Raw genomic sequence first — 17,887 nt, forward strand, 5'->3', positions numbered from 1 at the left:
GTTCCCTTGCTTCTCCTGTAGTCTATCTAGTTCCTTCAAATAGGTACTATATGCCATGACTTCAGGACTCAGGCAAAAAGACAAGTTTAAGCAACTTGTCCATGGTTGTTTTGGTCCTTGTAGCTTGGATCTGTAATAGATTTTTTGAAGCTTGATTGCTACATCTTTGATCAATGGTTGGATTATCTTTTAGCTCTAAATCTATTCCCTGATCATTGTGACCCTAGCTTTCTATTATTGGTTAAGCTAAACTAATAGATACATTTAATAGCAAGAGAAATTATCCATTTTTCTCCTTGGGCTCATGAAGAGATCAAGTCACTTCAAGTCACTAGTCCGTGATTCTACTCAGTCCTCTTGGTTCTCAGGGTGTAGCTTGAAAATTATGGTTCTAGCAGTAATGACAATAAAAGAAATATACATATATATGTAATACTGTCTATATCTTCCTCTCAAATGGTGAATATTATAAGGAAAGAATACTGATGAAAAATCATTTTAGTTTCACATTTCCTTTACTTATAATTAAGTTTCAGTTAGCTAGCAATGCCCCAGTAGTAACACAGATAACTGAAGTCTTATATAATTCACAGAATCATCCTTGGTTGTCAATTACTTTTTCTTTCACCATAACAATATCCCTATCCACTGTGCTACCCAGCTGCCCAACCTCTCAGATAGTTAGTACTTATTGTCTTGTTTTTTAATTTAATTGAATGGCTTCATGTTGTTGAAAATAAAATTAAAGAATATATATTGTATTTGATGTTTAAAAAAAACTGCATAATAGCTTTTTAGGGGAAATATAAGATATATAAGTGCTTATGAAGCAAGGAGAACACTAAAATGTAATAAAATTTGCCCTCTATTCCCCATTAAAATTTATTATGACATAATCACTTAAATCTATGTATTTTGAATTTTTTTTTCTAATTTTCTTTTTTATTAATACCAACTTTATTGTTGGTATAACACAAATTATGATGTGACTTTAGTCTAATTTTTCTTCTCCATATCTATATTTCAGACATTGATATCAGGAGCTGTTGTTGAACAACTTGACTTCCTAAGAATCAGTGACACAGAAGAGTAAGTGCCATATGGAATATCCATTCATTGTGTTTTTTGAGACATTGGTAAAATGTATAGAATATGAAATTATTTCTCTTATTTCCTAGGCTTCCAGAATTTAAGAGTTTTGAAGAGCTAGAACTCCCTAAGCATTCTAAAGTCAAAAGACAAGCCAGCACTCCTAGTGCTCCCGAACTGGAACAGGAGCCAGACATATCAGTTGTGGAGTGGAAAAACAAACCAACCCATGAAATTCTTCAAAAATTAAATGTAAGAATATTTAGTAATCCTGAGTAAGATTAGGAGACCTCTTCCTACCACATGTTCTTTCTTTGCTTTTCCTTTGTTATCTCAGTATCAAAATTAACCATAAAGTTTTAGAACTTTTTATTAGGCTTCTATTCTTTTTTTTTTTTTTTTTTAAATAATAGCTTTGGGGGGGGCAGCTAGGTGGTGCAATGGATAGAACACCAGCCCTGAAGTCAGGAGGACCTGAGTTCAAATATAATCTCAGACACATAACATTTCCTAGTTGTGTGACCCTGGGCAAGTCACTTAACCCCAATTGCCTCAGCAAAACAAAACAAAACAAAACAAAAAAAAATATATATATATATAATAGCTTTTTATTTTTAAAATACATGCAAAGATAATTTTCAACATTCACCTTTGCAAACCCTTGTGTTCCAAATTTTTCTCCCTTACATCCCCTTACCCTCCTCCCTGACAGCTAATAATTCAATATAAGTTAAACATATGTAATTCTTCTAAACATATTTCCACACTTATCATGCCTCATAAGAAAAATCAGATCAAAAAGAAAAAAAAATAAGAAAAAAAGCAAGGAAACAATAACAAAAAAGGTGAAAATACAGTATTATCCACATTCAGTTCCCATAGTCCTCTTTCTAGTTGTAGATGGCTCTTTCCATCACAAGACCACTGGAACTAGCCTGAATCACTTTATTGTTGAAAAGAGCCACATCCATTAGAATTGGTCATCACATATTCTTGTTGCTGCTATGTACAATGTCCTCTTAATTCTACTCATTTCACTTAGCATCAATTTTTGTAAGTCTCTTCAGGCTTTTATGAAATCATGTTGATCGTTTCTTATAGAATAATAGTATTCTATTACATGTGTATACCATAATTTATTCAGCCATTTTCCAGTTGATGGGCATCCATTCAGTTTCCAGTTTCTTGCCATTACAAAAAGGGCTGCCACAAACATTTTTGCACATGTGGCTCTTCCTTCCCTACTTTATGATCTCTTTGAGATACAGGCCCAGTGGGGACATGCTGGATCAAAGGGTATGCACAGTTTGCTATCCCTTTGGGCATAGTTCCAATCTCCAGAATGGTTAGGTTCCACTTCACCAGCAATGTATTAGTGTTTCAGTTTTCCCACATTCCCTCCAATATTTATCATCTTTTCCTGATCTCTTAGCCATTGTGAAAGGTTTCCTACTTATTCTTTAAAGGTTAACTTAAGTGTCACCTCTTCTGGGTAGCCTTTCTCAAATGTAAATAATTCTCCTCTGACCTCACAAAATATTTCCAACTTTATAATGTGCCAATATTATGTATCATGGTTATGTGTCTATGCCTTTTATCCCCTTGTTAGACTCTAGGCTCTGCCTTTCTCTAAACTTTATAGTGTTTCGGAAAATGGAAATTTAACACGTGTTTATTGAGTAAATGAATAGTCTCTCATGTGTTCCTCACAACAACCCTATGATAGGAGAGGGGGAAAGCTAAGAAGGGGATATTATTTAAGATTCCTTCTTCTGAGATTCCATATTGCTAACACTAGTGTTTATTTCTTTCTATTTACAAATAGTGATTTATCTTTTTTCTAGGACTGCAGTTGTCTGGCGAGCCAAGCCATCTTATTAGGTATCCTGCTTAAAAGAGAAGGTCCTAATTTCATCACCAAGGAAGGTAGGTATATAGAATATGGGTTGTTGCTGTTATTTTTTAAATAGACTAGGAAGTATTTGTCCAGTGAACTTCTAAGGAATGTGAATAATGGACATACACTGAAGAAGTTGCAGTTATTTTCCTCTCCATTAAGACAGTTTTGCTTTAAATGGAAAGTGCGTATTCATCGCCCCCAGAGTGGAATGAGCTGTTAAATGTATGAACTGCTAAACTGTTTTCATGCAGTGTTGGGTTATTGTAATTCTGAGCACAGGTTTGGTTTTTTTTTTTCCTTTTATGATAATACATTTAATCTTCTACATTAAAATGGAACTAGAGACTAGGTTCCTGCCTGTGCATGTTAGCCTCAAATGGCTCAGCAGTTGCATATTGACAGTTTTGTTTTCAGTATTATTTTCCATTATATTTTAAGATTGGAATCAAATTGAGTTGTCTATAAAAATTAGTCCTTTTTTGTTGTGCAGTAGAATTTGAAATAAAACATGGCATTTAATGAAATTGCAGTCCGAAACTGAATTAAAAGGGTGATAAAAAAATAAAACATTTCAAATCATGTTCATGTGATGGTTTGCACTTACCTAAGAAGCCTCCAAATATACTTGAATGTATATTATATATACCTAAAGTATATACTGGAATATTCATGTTCTGTGTCAATATTTAGTTTCATTATTTTGAAACATTTAACACCCAGTTCTAAAAAGCTATCAAGGAATAACATATCTGGGGACAATTAGTAGATTCAGTCTTGCTATCTTTCATGGGAAGGGCTAAATATGAATGTGACTAAACATGGAGCTTGGGCTAAGGCTCTGTTATTCAAACCCCTAATAACCCTGGTATATGTATGGAGTACAGACTTACTCTCTGGAGGGCCTCGGGGTCAGCCAGAGTCAGGATAAATTAAAGTCCTTGGTCTTTAAGGGGAAAAGTAAAGGAAACAGACAAGCAAAATCCTGGATTCTGGCGTTCCAAATCACCAGCCTCTCTTCTCCTGGTCTTGCAGCTAAGTGCCTCTCTGGCCTTTCTCCCTCTGCCCTCCAATCCTTGCCTATGATTATCTTAATACCAAGCATTCAGCAAGTACCAATGGTGAGAAGGGCCATTTATCTCAATATGTGCTAATAGTCATTGTCTCACATCGACTAGGTAATTAGCTTTAAGTTCTATGTTGAATGATTCAAGTATATCTTTTTGGAGTTTCAGCCCTCTCTATATATGATAGGATAATTGGTTATGAGGATCAAATAAGATATTTCGTTGAAAATTGGAAAATGCTACGCAAAAATATTTTATCAAATAATATTGATTGAAGAGCCCATTTAAACAAATTTTTACATGCTTGGTTAATAATTAAAAGCATGTTTTTAAAAATTGGTCTGTTAACTTTCTCTTGTCATTACTGCCAATCAGTAGGAGATAATGTTTATTATTTCCTCATCATTGCATGTAAATTGAAGACTCTGATTTCTTAGTTGGATTCCTTCCTCAGCCAAAATATTTACAGAACAACCTGTAAATGACTCACCTTCGCAACAAATATAAACAAAAACTTATGGTTCTAATTATTGTGCATAATTAGCTGTGAAAACAGAAGTGCAAGCAGATGCTCAACTGATGAATTTTCTTTTTCTTCTTCCTTTCAATGACTATTACCTAAAAGATGGACTTGAGCCTAAAGATATGCTTAATTTATTGGGGTCTCTTTTAACTTTTCATTTTTTATTTATTATATGGAACTTCACATGGTCACCATAACTGTGTTCATGTTTAGAGAACATTTATAGAAAATTGTTTATAAATATAGTCCATATAAGTTTTTAGTCTATTTTCCCAAGATTTGCTTTAACTTATGAGTACTGAATGCCAGAAAAAGGTTTCAAGGGACAAGCTGAGGACTTAGGTATGATTCCCTCCTAAGATGACAATCAAGTTAGTCAGTCTGTCTTAAATTATTTTTAGAAACTGTTCTTTTCTCAGATGATAAAGTAAGAACAGTTGGTGCAAAATATCCTTCCTCCCATCCTCTCAAAAAAGTGAGCAATTTCTCTCATGAGTTCATATAGAGAGTCCATTGGAAAGTGGAATTGGCCTTAGATACTAGACACAGCTTTTGAGCTTTCCTTCATGAGGGATTTAACAAGTTCCCCTCCAGAAGAGTGAATCTGTATCTAGTCTGGCTTTGGCTTTTAAAGCAGACCTTCAAGTCAGGTGATAGGAAGTTGCCACTAGGAATCTGATATGAGGATGTAAGTCTAAATTCCTCTGGCCTCTAAAAAGCTCAGAAATTTTTTCTCATGCCAAAGAGGACTTGGCCTTGGACCAAGTTCCTCCCAACTCCTACCTTCCCTTGATGATTCCTTTTTTTGAGGTGTGATGGGAAACTGCACTTGCTCCAATATTTAGAATCCCTGTACCGGACAAAAGGTAGTAACAAAACCCCAAGACAGTTGGAACAAACTTTCTGTCTAGTATCATTTCAGTTTATTAAATGACTTTTAAAGATTTTTTGTACTTGTTCTAAGGCCTAGAATTAAAATTGATTGACATTTTCCACTTATTTTAAGTAAGATGGGGTGACTTGATTGAATAAATATCAAACCCCAATATTTACATAAGAACAAAAACACTATTTTTCTTTTCAAAAATAGTTATCTGCTGAGAATTAATTATGATATTTGATTTGGCTTTATATACTTTAAATTTTGAAAACTCCAAGAAATACTGCATATTTCTCATTCTGAGGTTTTGTCCAATATGTCAGAGAAATAAAATTAATGAGATAAAATACTGAAGATTTTTTCTTTTTTTTTTTTGTGGTTATAGAATCTATGTGCCTACTCTTTGCCCCATAGAACATGACTAAATTTAGAACATGCTAAGTCCATATTAGTAAGTAGCTTTGTGCAAGTGATACCCATAATCCAGGAGGTCAAAGTTTTTGATTAGTGCAACACTATATAATCATAATGCTACACCCAATGATATTCACTAGCTGTCTGTTGATGCATAAATCTCTGCTTTATATGAGGTGCTATGTATGGTAGTTGCTTAAATGAGATAAAGAAGAGTAAAATGTGATCCCTGTCCTCACAAAATTTACGGAATAAGTGGCTAATGAACAACCACATTCCTTTACAACTTATAATATTAGTTCCCTTTTCCTGTTTGTTTTATAATTTACTCATACTTTTTCTTCTGTAGTAAATTGGCTCATTCATTTTTTAATTAATTGAATTATAAGTTTTCCATATTGAACATGTTTCAGTTTTAAGGAATGATAATATATTGTATCTAGGCTATACTGTAACACATGTAAAATGTATGGGATTGCCTGTCATCTAGGGGAACAGTAGAGGAAGGGAGGGGAAAATTTGGAAAAATGAATACAAGGGATAATGTTATAAAAAAATTACTCATGCATATATACTGTCAAAAAAAATTTATAATTATAAAATTAATTTAAAAAAAGGAATGATAATATGCTAAATTCAGATCTCCAGAAATTGAAAGTCAATAGATTTTGAGTATTAGCACTTCACATATTTTAATCACACATTTTATGTCATGTCCTGAAATAACTCAAGTATTAATTGATTTATTGAATAGAAAAGGACAAAAATGAAAGTTCATAAATGACTAACATCACATTTACAAAAGGACACCAGGTAAACTCTGACATACATTTAATAATGAGCTTCCTTTGCCATAACTGAGAATAGCTCATTAAGAGCTTTGTGCCAATGGACATTTAATAACAATTACATGTCTATGTTATTTCATATTTAGGTACTATTTCTGATCATATGGAGAGAGTCTATAGAAGAGCCGGAAGCAAAAAACTTTGGTTCGTATTCAATATCATTATCGGTTTTTTTTTGTTGTTATTTTTGATGGCATAAAGATAAAGGTAGGAGCCAAATTTAAACTGAGGAGCCAAAATGATAGCTGCTCTCCCCAACTCCATCTACCCTTCTTGTACCACAGTACTATGTCTCCATGCTTTCTGGCTTCAGATAGCAGTCCCTTTCTCCCAGACTATCAAATATATGCATAGGTAAAGACCTGTGCATGAGGTTATTTTTATTTAGGAGTTTCTCTCCTGTCCCACCACTCTGCCATCTGGAGTCACAAATATCGTATGCAAGACTTCTCCCTCCTCCTCCCTGCAATGCAGACAACCTTGGAGATATAGCATGAGTTCCAGCTCTGCTACATCCTGCTTTTTTTTTTTTTTTTTTTACTTTGGACAGGTCATTTAATATTTCTGAGAATCAGTTTCCTAAGCTCTAAACTGGGGTGATTGAAGGACTTTAATTCCCTTCTACATATAAATCTATGATTTAGTAACATTATCTATTTAGAGAATAACTGACTTAAAGGGTCAAGAATAGTTGATTCTTTTTAAATTATGTCCTATCCTAGTTTTCATGATGGAGGTCCCTTCTTGAAAAATAACTACTTTGATCTTTTAGAGGTCACTTCCTAAAAAGTGGCTTAATTGGCTTTTATTCAGGTAAGTGGAGACATAAGTACTGAATTTACATTAAACTAGTTATGGCTAATTGAGTCCTCATCTGAACACTGCATTTCACAATTAATTCATTAACTATCTTAACAGAATATGACATATTTTGAAAACTAGATTATAGATTCCTTATATAGCACATAATTATTCTAAATCTGCAACAAAACAAAACAAATATAGTGTCTATTTGTCTTGGGCTATATATTCTTTAACCTCTCTGGCCATCAGTTTTATCATCTGTGGAATGAACCAACTGAAATGGATGGACTTTAAGAACTTTTAACATTGTTGGATTCATATCTGCATGCCTACTGTCTCAGGGGGTGGAGATGGGAAGGAAGGAAGGAGGGATAGATAGAATTTGGAAATCAAAACTTTTTTTTAAATGTTAAAAAAATGTCTTAACATGTAATTAGGAAAAATTGTGTGTGTGTGTGTGTGTGTGTGTGTGTGTGTGTGTGTGTGTGTAAATTAAAGGATTCAAATCTGCTTCTACCCTTCTAGAGCTACCATGTTCCTATTGATGATTTTCAATCTAGATGTCTTATTTATACATAGCTGTTCCCATGTTTTCTCCCCCATTAAACTGTGAGCTCTTTCAGAGCAGAGACAGTTTTTTTTTTTTTCCCTTCTTGGTGTTCCCAGCACTTAGCACAGTGTTTGGCCCACAGTCCGAGCTTCATAAATGCTTATTGCTTTACCTGTCTTTTTTTTTTTTTTAAACCATTCATGAAATTACAGTAAATCCAATAGCTAAATCTTTCAAATTTTACCACACTGATGTTCTTGCTGAAGAAAAGCATTATAGCCAAATGGGATTTTGCCCATCAGATTTTAAATGTAGGATTACAATCTTATTTTTGAATAGATAAGACCAGTCTTCCTTTACATCATAAACTTTCTTTAGTTTGTGATGAGAATGGTATTAAGTGAGAATGGTATTAAATTGAGGAGAGAAAATTGGCGAAATTTTAGAGTTCTGTTTTGTTTAGAAGGACCAAATCTTGGAAATCTATTTCTTTTATTTTCCCTCTGATGGTTGTCCTCTGACTTACTTAGGTTGACGGTGCGCTATGGTGCTGCATTTACCCAGAAATTTTCTTCCTCTATAGCCCCCCACATTACTACTTTATTGGTACATGGGAAACAGGTAAAACTGTGTGCAGGTTGGAAAGTGATACTGCTTGACATGTGTGAGCTTATTTGCATTGGATGAAATGAATATATGCTTTTTGGAAATGCATTTTTCTCAGTCTTGTAATGTGAGAGAAGATAACCTTCTTCCCAGAAACAGAGATGAGGCTTTTTTGTCTCACTAACTCCATTGGTATTGGTATCTTTATACCTTGTCCATTCTTTTCAGTGAAGGCTCAGAAATTTATATGCTCTTTTACATCATATATGATATACATTCAGCCAGAAAATGACAGTTTTAAATCCAGTACTTTTCTTTCTTTTGTTCTGTAACATAGTTCTTAGAAGTTTTCCCTCTGAGAAAAGAATAATTTTGTTTAATCCCTATGTAGGCTATGAATTTTCTTGTACTGAACTTTAGAACAAGAACAATATCTGTGGTTCCCACATTCTGAAGATTTTTTAGAAACTCTAAAACAGCAAGGGTAATCATTCCTTAATCCATTTTAGTGCACCAGTTAGAAGAATTTTCAAATGAATTTTGCCATTTGCAGTAGCCATAATATTCATGGTTGGGCTGAGGATGAGGAAGACACTACATCTAATTATATTGCATATATATTCACTAGAGGTCAGATTTCAGTGTGAGATGATCCATCTTGAACTCTGTTGAAAGGGGATTAATGACTAGGGTACCTGAAAAAAAACTCATTACAAAACAGTTTAGCTCACAATGTGCTTTACATGACATCGGATCCCAAAAACTCAATAAGACTCTATCACCATTTTAAAATGAATTTTCTTTTGGAATTCTCTCTCTTTTTTTTTTTTGGAAATGTTACTTAAAATATTTCCTTTATGCATTTGCATGTATATAATACAAATCAATTATTTGGTTAAATACATTTCCTTAGCATACCAGATTGATACACAAAAGAACTGTCAGCTAATTATGTAGATATAACCTATAGTTTGTAAGTTCCAACCTTGCCCTCCAGCCCCTCTGTACTATTTACCCTAATGAATCTACATTAATCCACTGTGATTTGTTAAATTACTTGAGTGAAGAAATGCATCTTTTAAAATAGCCCCATTTGGAGACTGCCCTCAAACATGATTTGAATCTATCAAAATAGCATTTAACATCCAATGGGATTGCTTTCTTCTTTGCTCTAGGTCGGTTGTGCGCTGCGCAGCAAGTCTTTTAAATAAAGTAGTGGACAGCCTTGCTCCTTCAATTACTAATGTGTTAGTTCAGGGCAAACAGGTAAGTCTGCACCTTTTAGACTCTGATCAAGGTCTCATCAAAGATATTTCTGTTCAAATGGGTTCCCTGTTTCTACTCTGAAAACTCTTAGTGCCATACACCACAATCCCGAGAATATAAAGATTTCTGACCATTTCTTCCAAATATATATATCTTTAAAGGCTCTGTGAGCAAAGTCAATAATAAAAAGATGTATATATATTAAGTAGATAGGTGATGTCCTTTTTCATTCTAGCTCCTTTGGAGCTTTGACTTTCTCTTGGATGCTGTACAGTGCACAAAGTGCACTAATGTCAAATCAACCAAAAAAGAAGTTCTAGGTACAAAGGAACTGCATTTGTAAGGGAACAACAGCAGGACACAGTAGGAAGAAATCGCATGTGGATGTAGCATGGAGAATGGCAACATTTTTTCTTTCTTCTGTTCAGCAGTTGGCTTGCCTGGCTTAATCTTTACTTGCTTATGACAGTTTTCTTGCTTCCATTTTTTTATCTGCAAAAATGTGTGCATTACTATGCTTTCTTGACAGTAAATACATCAGATCATCAATAGCTAAGGTTTAATCACTTGAATCACTTTTAACTCTCTTTGAATCAACCTAGTTTTTACATCTCGGAGTTTTTAATTAGTGTTAAAAGTTCAAATGATGGAGTCTTGATGTCTAACTTTTATAATATGTTTGAATAATAACTACTTGTTCTTTTTGATAACATATAATAACAACAAGAATTAAGTAGTTATTGGCTTTATATAACTCTTCTTAAATGGCTCAAATAGCATTCAAACAAAACAACTACTTGTTGTTTACTTTCATAGCATTCTTTATGTAGTAGCTAGGTCATACAATGAATAGAGCACTGGACTTGGAGCCAGAAGTCCTGAGTTCAAATTCAGCCTGCCTTAAACACTTACCATCTGGATGATTCTGGCAAGCCACTTAACCTTTGCCTGCTTCAGATTCCTCATCTGCAAAATGTAGATAATTATAGCACTTACCTTCCAGGGTTGCTGTGAGGATAAAACAAGGTTTTTCTAAAGTGTTTGGCAAACCTGAAAGTTCTTTATGTTATTGTTGTTGTTATATAGAACAAGTACTATTATCCTCATTTATTTGATAGGAAAAACATGGGGCACTTGGAAGTGACTTGTCCAAAGTATTGATGAAGTACAGGTTTACTACTGTAAACCTGTTCAGTACTCTTTTCACTAGCCTGTGATGTCTTTCAAAATAAAATACCAGAAGAAAATGAATGATCATGTATGGCTGTTTTCCCCTTAAATTTTGATCCCTTCCTTGTCATAAAATTTGTTAATTGTGATGCATATGAAGCACTAGGAGAACTTTTGGAAATCTTTGTATAATCTCAAGAGGTTGTTTCAATCCTTTGCTTTTCTGACAATTTCAAAGAATCCCTGACTGTCATGAGGTTATTGTCTTGAGACACTCCTCATGAAACAAGAACATGACATTGAATAATCTCTTATTGATAACAGAAGGAAGGTAAGTAGCATCTACTTTTGATATCCCACTAATATAAGGCTCTATTATAAAAAGCTTTGCTCCTACTTGGCCAAGCTTTTGATAATAATTGATTGCTTTTCAGTATCTTACATTGTAACTAAAGCTTTGGCATAGTTTTTTTTTAGCCCTAAAAACAAGTTGGGATCAGCATAGGATGTTTACATTTCAGGTCAACTTACTTCAGTCTAAGAATTAAAGAAACAGATTAAATGAACTAATTATTTAGTCTTACTGCTTCCACAGGGAATGATATCTATCTTGGTTTTCCAGTGTAATAAAAGTAATATCTGAGCTAATTAATAACTACCATTTATGATATAATAAATAGAAGATGTTCAGTTTTCTGTCCAAATACTTTTTTGGTGGGTCAAAAGACTCCAAAATGCCTAAATTCCTTTCTCCCTCCCATTATTTGAAAAATCATAGTTTCCTTGGGTACTCTGTCTATTCTGTTCTCTGTTATCCTGATTCTTGACATCATGCACTAGGTGGGATGGGGGTAAGGGAGATAAAGGTAAGATAATCTATGAATTTTTATGTAGGAGTAGAAATTAGGAGAGGAAGTAAAAAATATCATACAGTACTTTTCAGTAGGACTTTACTTTTGAAGACTTATAATTTCCTATGGTACCTCTGGCACGTTGTCCTGTAATTGAGAGATGAATCAGTAAGTATTTAGTGAACCCTGACAATGTTTCTAGAACATGGCTAGGTTATCCTGCTGTCTGTAGGAGCCTACGGTTTTGTCTTTAGAAGATAACTCTTACACATGAGAAATCATCTTAGACCAGCACAATGTAGTTATTAATCAAAAGCTAAATTGTGTAGTCTAAACTTTAAACATGGCAAGAGGTCAGAGGAAGGTAGTTGTCAGTCCAAGCTAGAAAAATTATTGATCAAATTACATTTCTTCATATATAATTTGGCAAGAACAGTATAACAGGGCTAACCAGTGATGTATAGTACTAAATTAACTCAAGATTAAATAAACAAAGAAAAAGATACCCACATAATCTACCCTAAACCTTTAGCCCCCTTTCTACTTTATATATACTTATTTTTGGGGTCACACATTCGATCACCACAAAAGATGCAGACCCATCTTTGAGAATCATTCATATAAATAGTCCAAACAGCTAAAGCTTACTCTGCATCCTTAGCCTGTACAGTAAAAGTCAACCTAGCCTGACTTTGATTTGTTATTTTACCTTTTAGTAGTCAATTTTTTTAACTAATGTTTTAACTCATTCATAGGTAACTCTGGGGGCTTTTGGGCATGAAGAAGAGGTGATTTCTAATCCTTTGTCTCCAGGAGTGATTAAGAATATCATCTATTATAAGTGTAATACACATGATGAAAGGGAAGCTGTCATTCAGCAGGAACTTGTCATTCATATTGGCTGGATCATATCTAATAATCCCGAATTATTTAGTGGCATGCTGAAAATACGAATTGGGTAAGTAGAAATCATTTCATTTGTATCAGTGGGGTTGCTGAAGTTGAATGAGCCCTTTAATAAGCTCTGCCATAAGTTTAGTGAGTTAAGCATTTTGGAAGGTACATCAAATTTTAGATCATAAAGTCATTGCTTGATTCTTTGAGTAAAAGTTTGTGTGGTACAAGAAACTTTTAACTCCAAATATGCCTAAATAAAGCATAGTTGGTGAGTTAGGGAATTCTTTCCCCAGTGGAATGGACGGATGAGATCAGTTTGTTCCAATGGTGATGAACCAGGCACTGTGGAATCCTAAAAGCTTGATCAGATTAGAACATCCATGCATCCTGGGCCATTGCTGGTCATTCTAACTTCTGTCTTGCCACTGGACTTTGATGAGTCTGGAAGAGAGAATGAGACTAATGACTGTGCAACTCTGCCTCATTAAATCCAGTTCACAAGTAAGTCAACACATCATCTGTGAGGTCATTGCCCCCCTAAGAAAATGAAGGATGAACAAGAATAACTTCACTCTGATCACTAGATCAAATCTAGTGAGTTTAAACAGCTGTAAATTTATGCAAAATACTTTGAATTAAACTTTATCTCCATAGATACAATTTGATTCACCTCAAGAAGAGAAATAGAGAGTGAATTATTCTAACAATAATAGAGGGTAAAGTAGACATATATCCTGTAAAGTTTTCAGTGAGGAAGGGGAAGAAATGAGTTAGAATTATGGTGCTTTTAAGACTTTACTGCTTTACCTTGCATGACTAAGTTTAAAACACTGAGCCTTGGGACCTCATCAAAAATTAAAAATAGGCAAAGAAAGCTTTGTTGATGCTGAATCTTTTCTTCAAAAATCTTCCTTCCTTTTTGAGGGAGGTAATTTTGCACATGTACATTAATACACTATATTCTTTTTTTCCCAAGGAAATTTTATTAATTATTTATATTATATTAAAAGATTAATTGGGAAAAATGTGTTTGTTGGGTGTGAACTCTGGTGCATTTTATTTTTTATCCTCTTCTTTGTTTTATTTTGGTGGGAAAAGACATTACTATTCTCTCTCTGTATAGAACATAACCTTCATCCTTAAACCCATTAAAATGTTTTCCTTGAAGATTTAGAGACATTTAAAATCACATTTAAGAACAGTAGGTTCCATCTTGATATATATGTACCTGTTTATTTCATTCTTTTCGATTCTAACCTCTTGACCACATAGTAGGATATTGCAGCTAAAAAAATACTTTATTACCATAGTAAAACATTTCTTTGAGACAGGCTGTAAAGTATGAGTTACTATTCCAAGGTGCATATTGTGTAATGAGTGTTATAATTAGGAGGTCCTCTGAAGGTATGAGTCATTCTACCAGATCCTTAAACAAAGCTTTATAGTCAAGGTTAACAGTTTTCCAAGATTTTATGATGCCATATTTTTTCAGTCCCTAGCAATTTTACCTTTATTGCTAATCCAACTTTTTGAGGCTTAATATATGTCCTTTTTATCAGCTATACCCTCCTTTCTTGAATCACTAAATCTGACCTAAAGCTTCCCAGACTTCTTGGGAACAATATATGTTTAGCATATTCCAAAAATAGTTTTCCTAGTGTTTTATTTCTTCTATTCAGTATTCACTGTTTGCTTATCATGAGAAATATTGCTTCTTTCCATTAAATACCATGCCACCAAAGAAATAAATGTCAGTTTTGTAGCATATGATTTGATATTTATCTATAGTAGAGAAACCTCATCATGGGAAAATTTACTGAAAGCCTTAAATTTTCATTGTCCTGAAGTTCATCTTAGAATTAATTTTTTGCTTTATGTTCCCACTGTTCAAGTAAACAGTAATGGCCTCTGACCCTTTTTTTTATGTATGTCCCTGAAATGTCTTTAGCATAGTTTAATGGTGGAGTCTGCTAATAATACTTGTAGCATTTGTAGGTGAATAACAGCCTGATTGTATGAATGCATAGATTTTTTTTAGATGGAGATAACTCATTCAAGTCAATGACATCAATTGAAACAAAGGTCTATATGTAAACAGTTCCTATTTCTTTTTAATGCTTTGTGTAGTTCTGATGCTCCTATGATCACAATCATATATCCTAAAAATTCCTAAGCTTTCCCATCTTCCCCATTACTGCAACTCACGGACTTCTAGCCCTTTCCTTATTCCCTGCAGTTGAACTCTCATATTTGTTATCTCTTCCACAATCTCTCCCAGAAAATCATCTTGCTTTTTCTATTTCTAGTTCTAGTTCTTGGAATAGTGTTTATCACATAATATAAACTTTATTATTATTATTATTATTATAATGTTTCTTTTTTTAATATTTCTCCATCATTTTTAAAATTAATTTTTATAATTATAACATTTTCTTTAACAGTACATATACATAGGTAAATTTTTTTTTACAACATTATCCCTTGTACTCCCTTCTGTTCCGAGTTTTTCCCCTCCTTCCCTCCACCCCCTCCCCTAGATGGTAGGCATTCCCATACATATTAAATATCTTATAGCATATCCTAGGTACAATATATATGTGCAGAACCGAATTTTGTTGTTGTTGTTGCAAAGGAAGGATTGTATTCGCAAGGTAAAAATAATCTGGGAAGAGAAACAAAACAAAATACACACACAAAAAAACAATGCTCACAGTTTATACTTATTTCCCAGTGTTCCTTTTCTGGATGTAGTTGATTCTGTCTATCATTGATCAATTGGAATTGGATTAGCTCTTCTCTATGTTGAAGCTATCCACTTCCATCAGAATACATCCTCATACAGTATCATTGTTGAAGTGTATAATGATCCCCTAGTTCTGCTAGTTTCACTCAGCATCAGTTGATGTAAGTCTCTCCAAGGCTCTCTGTATTCCTCCTGTTGGTCATTTCTTACAGAACAATAATATTCCATAACATTCATATACCATAATTTAGCCAACCATTCTCCAATTGATGGGCATCCATTCATTTTCCAGCTTCTAGCCACTATGAAAAGGGCTGCCACAAACATTTTGGCATATACAGGTCCCTTTCCCTTCTTTAGTATTTCCTTGGGATATAAGCCCAGTAGTAGTATGGCTGGGTCAAAGGGTATGCACAATTTGATAACTTTTTGGGCATAATTCCAGATTGCTCTCCAGAATGGTTGGATTCTTTCACAACTCCACCAACAATGCATCAGTGTCCCAGTTTTCCCACAGCCCCACCAACATTCATCATTATTTGTTCCTGTCATCTTAGCCAATCTGACAGGTGTGTAGTGATATCTCAGAGTTGTCTTAATTTGCATTTCTCTGATCAATAGTGATTTGGAACACTCTTTCATATGAGTGGAAATAGTTTTAATTTCGTCATCTGAAAATTGTCTGTTCATATCCTTTGACCATTTATCAATTGAAGAATGGCTTGATTTCTTATAAATTAAAGTCAATTCTCTGTATATTTTGGAGATGAGGCCTTTATCAGAACCTTTAACTGTAAAAATGTTTTCCCAATTTGTTACTTCCCTTCTAATCTTGTTTGCATTAGTTTTGTTTGTGCAGAAACTTTTTAATTTGGTGTAATCAAAATTTTCTATTTTGTGATCAATAATGGTCTCTAGTTCTCCCTTGGACACAAACTCCTTCCTCCTTCACAAGTCCAAGAGGTAAACCATCCCATGTTCCTCCAATTTATTTATGATTTCGTTCTTTATGCCTAAATCTTGGACCCATTTTGATCTTATCTTAGTATGTGGTGTTAAATGTGGGTCCATGCCTAGTTTCTGCCATACTAATTTCCAGTTTTCCCAGCAGTTTTTGTCAAATAATGAATTCTTATCCCAAAAGTTGCGATGTTTGGGTTTGTCAAACACTAGATTGCTATTTTTATTCACTGTCTTGCCCTGTGAACCTAACCTATGCCACTGATCAACTAGTCTATTTCTTAGCCAATACCAAATGGTTTTGGTGACTGCTGCTTTATAATATAATTCTAGATCAGGTACAGTTAGACCACCTTCATTTAATTTTTTTTTCATTACTTCCCTTGAAATTCTCAACCTTTTGTTGTTCCATATGAATTCTGTTGTTATTTTTTCTAGGTCATTAAAATAGTTTCTTGGGAGTCTGATTGGTATAGCACTAAATAAATAGATTAGTTTAGGGAGTGTTGTCATCTTAATTATATTTGCTCAGCCTATCCAAGAGCACTGAATGTCTTTCCAATTATTTAAATCTGACTTTATTTTTGTGGCAAGTGTTTTGTAATTTTGCTCATATAATTCCTGACTCTCCTTTGGGTAGATATATTCCCAAATATTTTATACTATTGACCGTTATTTTGAATGGAATTTCTCTTTGTATCTCTTGCTGTTGGATTGTGTTGGTAATGTATAAAAATGCTGAGGATTTATGTGGATTTATTTTGTATCCTGCAACTTTGCTAAAATTCTGAATTATTTCTAATAGCTTTTTAGTAGAGTCTTTGGGGTTCTCTAAGTATACCATCATGTCATCTGCAAAGAGTGATAATTTGATTTCCTCATTTCCTACTCTAATTCCTTGAATCTCTTTCTTAGCTCTTATTGCCGAGGCTAGAGTTTCTAGTACTGTATTGAATAGTAATGGTGATAGTGGGCAACCTTGTTTCACTCCTGATCTTACAGGGAAAGGTTCTAGTTTATCGCCATTACATATGATGTTTACTGAAGGTTTTAAATATATGCTCATTATTATTTTAAAGAATAGTCCATTTATTCCTATATTCTCAAGCGTTTTTAGTAGGAATGGATGTTGGATTTTATCAAATGATTTTTCTGCATCTATTGAGATGATCATATGATTTTTATTCATTTGATTATTAATATGGTCAATTATACTAATAGTTTTCCTAATATTAAACCAGCCCTGTATTCCTGGTATAAATCCCACTTGGTCATAGTGTATTATCCTGGGGATGATTTTCTGAAGTCTTTTTGCTAATATC

General features: G+C 33.8%; 1 protein-coding gene across 5 annotated transcripts in view; it reads left to right on the forward strand.

The window, feature by feature from the left end:
- The window catches only part of PHKB (phosphorylase kinase regulatory subunit beta), a 254,654-nt gene that overhangs the window by 204,151 nt on the left and 32,616 nt on the right, over window positions 1-17,887 (forward strand). For 4 of the 5 annotated variants that reach the window (XM_074293309.1, XM_074293310.1, XM_074293308.1 and 1 more), the window contains 6 exons: window positions 1,028-1,089; window positions 1,179-1,341; window positions 2,934-3,015; window positions 6,805-6,862; window positions 9,854-9,944; window positions 12,721-12,923. In XM_074293309.1, the coding sequence (XP_074149410.1) occupies window positions 1,028-1,089; window positions 1,179-1,341; window positions 2,934-3,015; window positions 6,805-6,862; window positions 9,854-9,944; window positions 12,721-12,923 (659 nt within the window). Of the gene's footprint in view, window positions 1-1,027; window positions 1,090-1,178; window positions 1,342-2,933; window positions 3,016-6,804; window positions 6,863-8,602; window positions 8,694-9,853; window positions 9,945-12,720; window positions 12,924-17,887 lie in introns of all 5 variants that reach the window. The other variant, XM_074293312.1, reaches the window with a different exon arrangement.

Source organism: Sminthopsis crassicaudata, chromosome 2, assembly GCF_048593235.1.
Source record: "Sminthopsis crassicaudata isolate SCR6 chromosome 2, ASM4859323v1, whole genome shotgun sequence".
Classification (NCBI taxonomy): domain Eukaryota; kingdom Metazoa; phylum Chordata; class Mammalia; order Dasyuromorphia; family Dasyuridae; genus Sminthopsis; species Sminthopsis crassicaudata.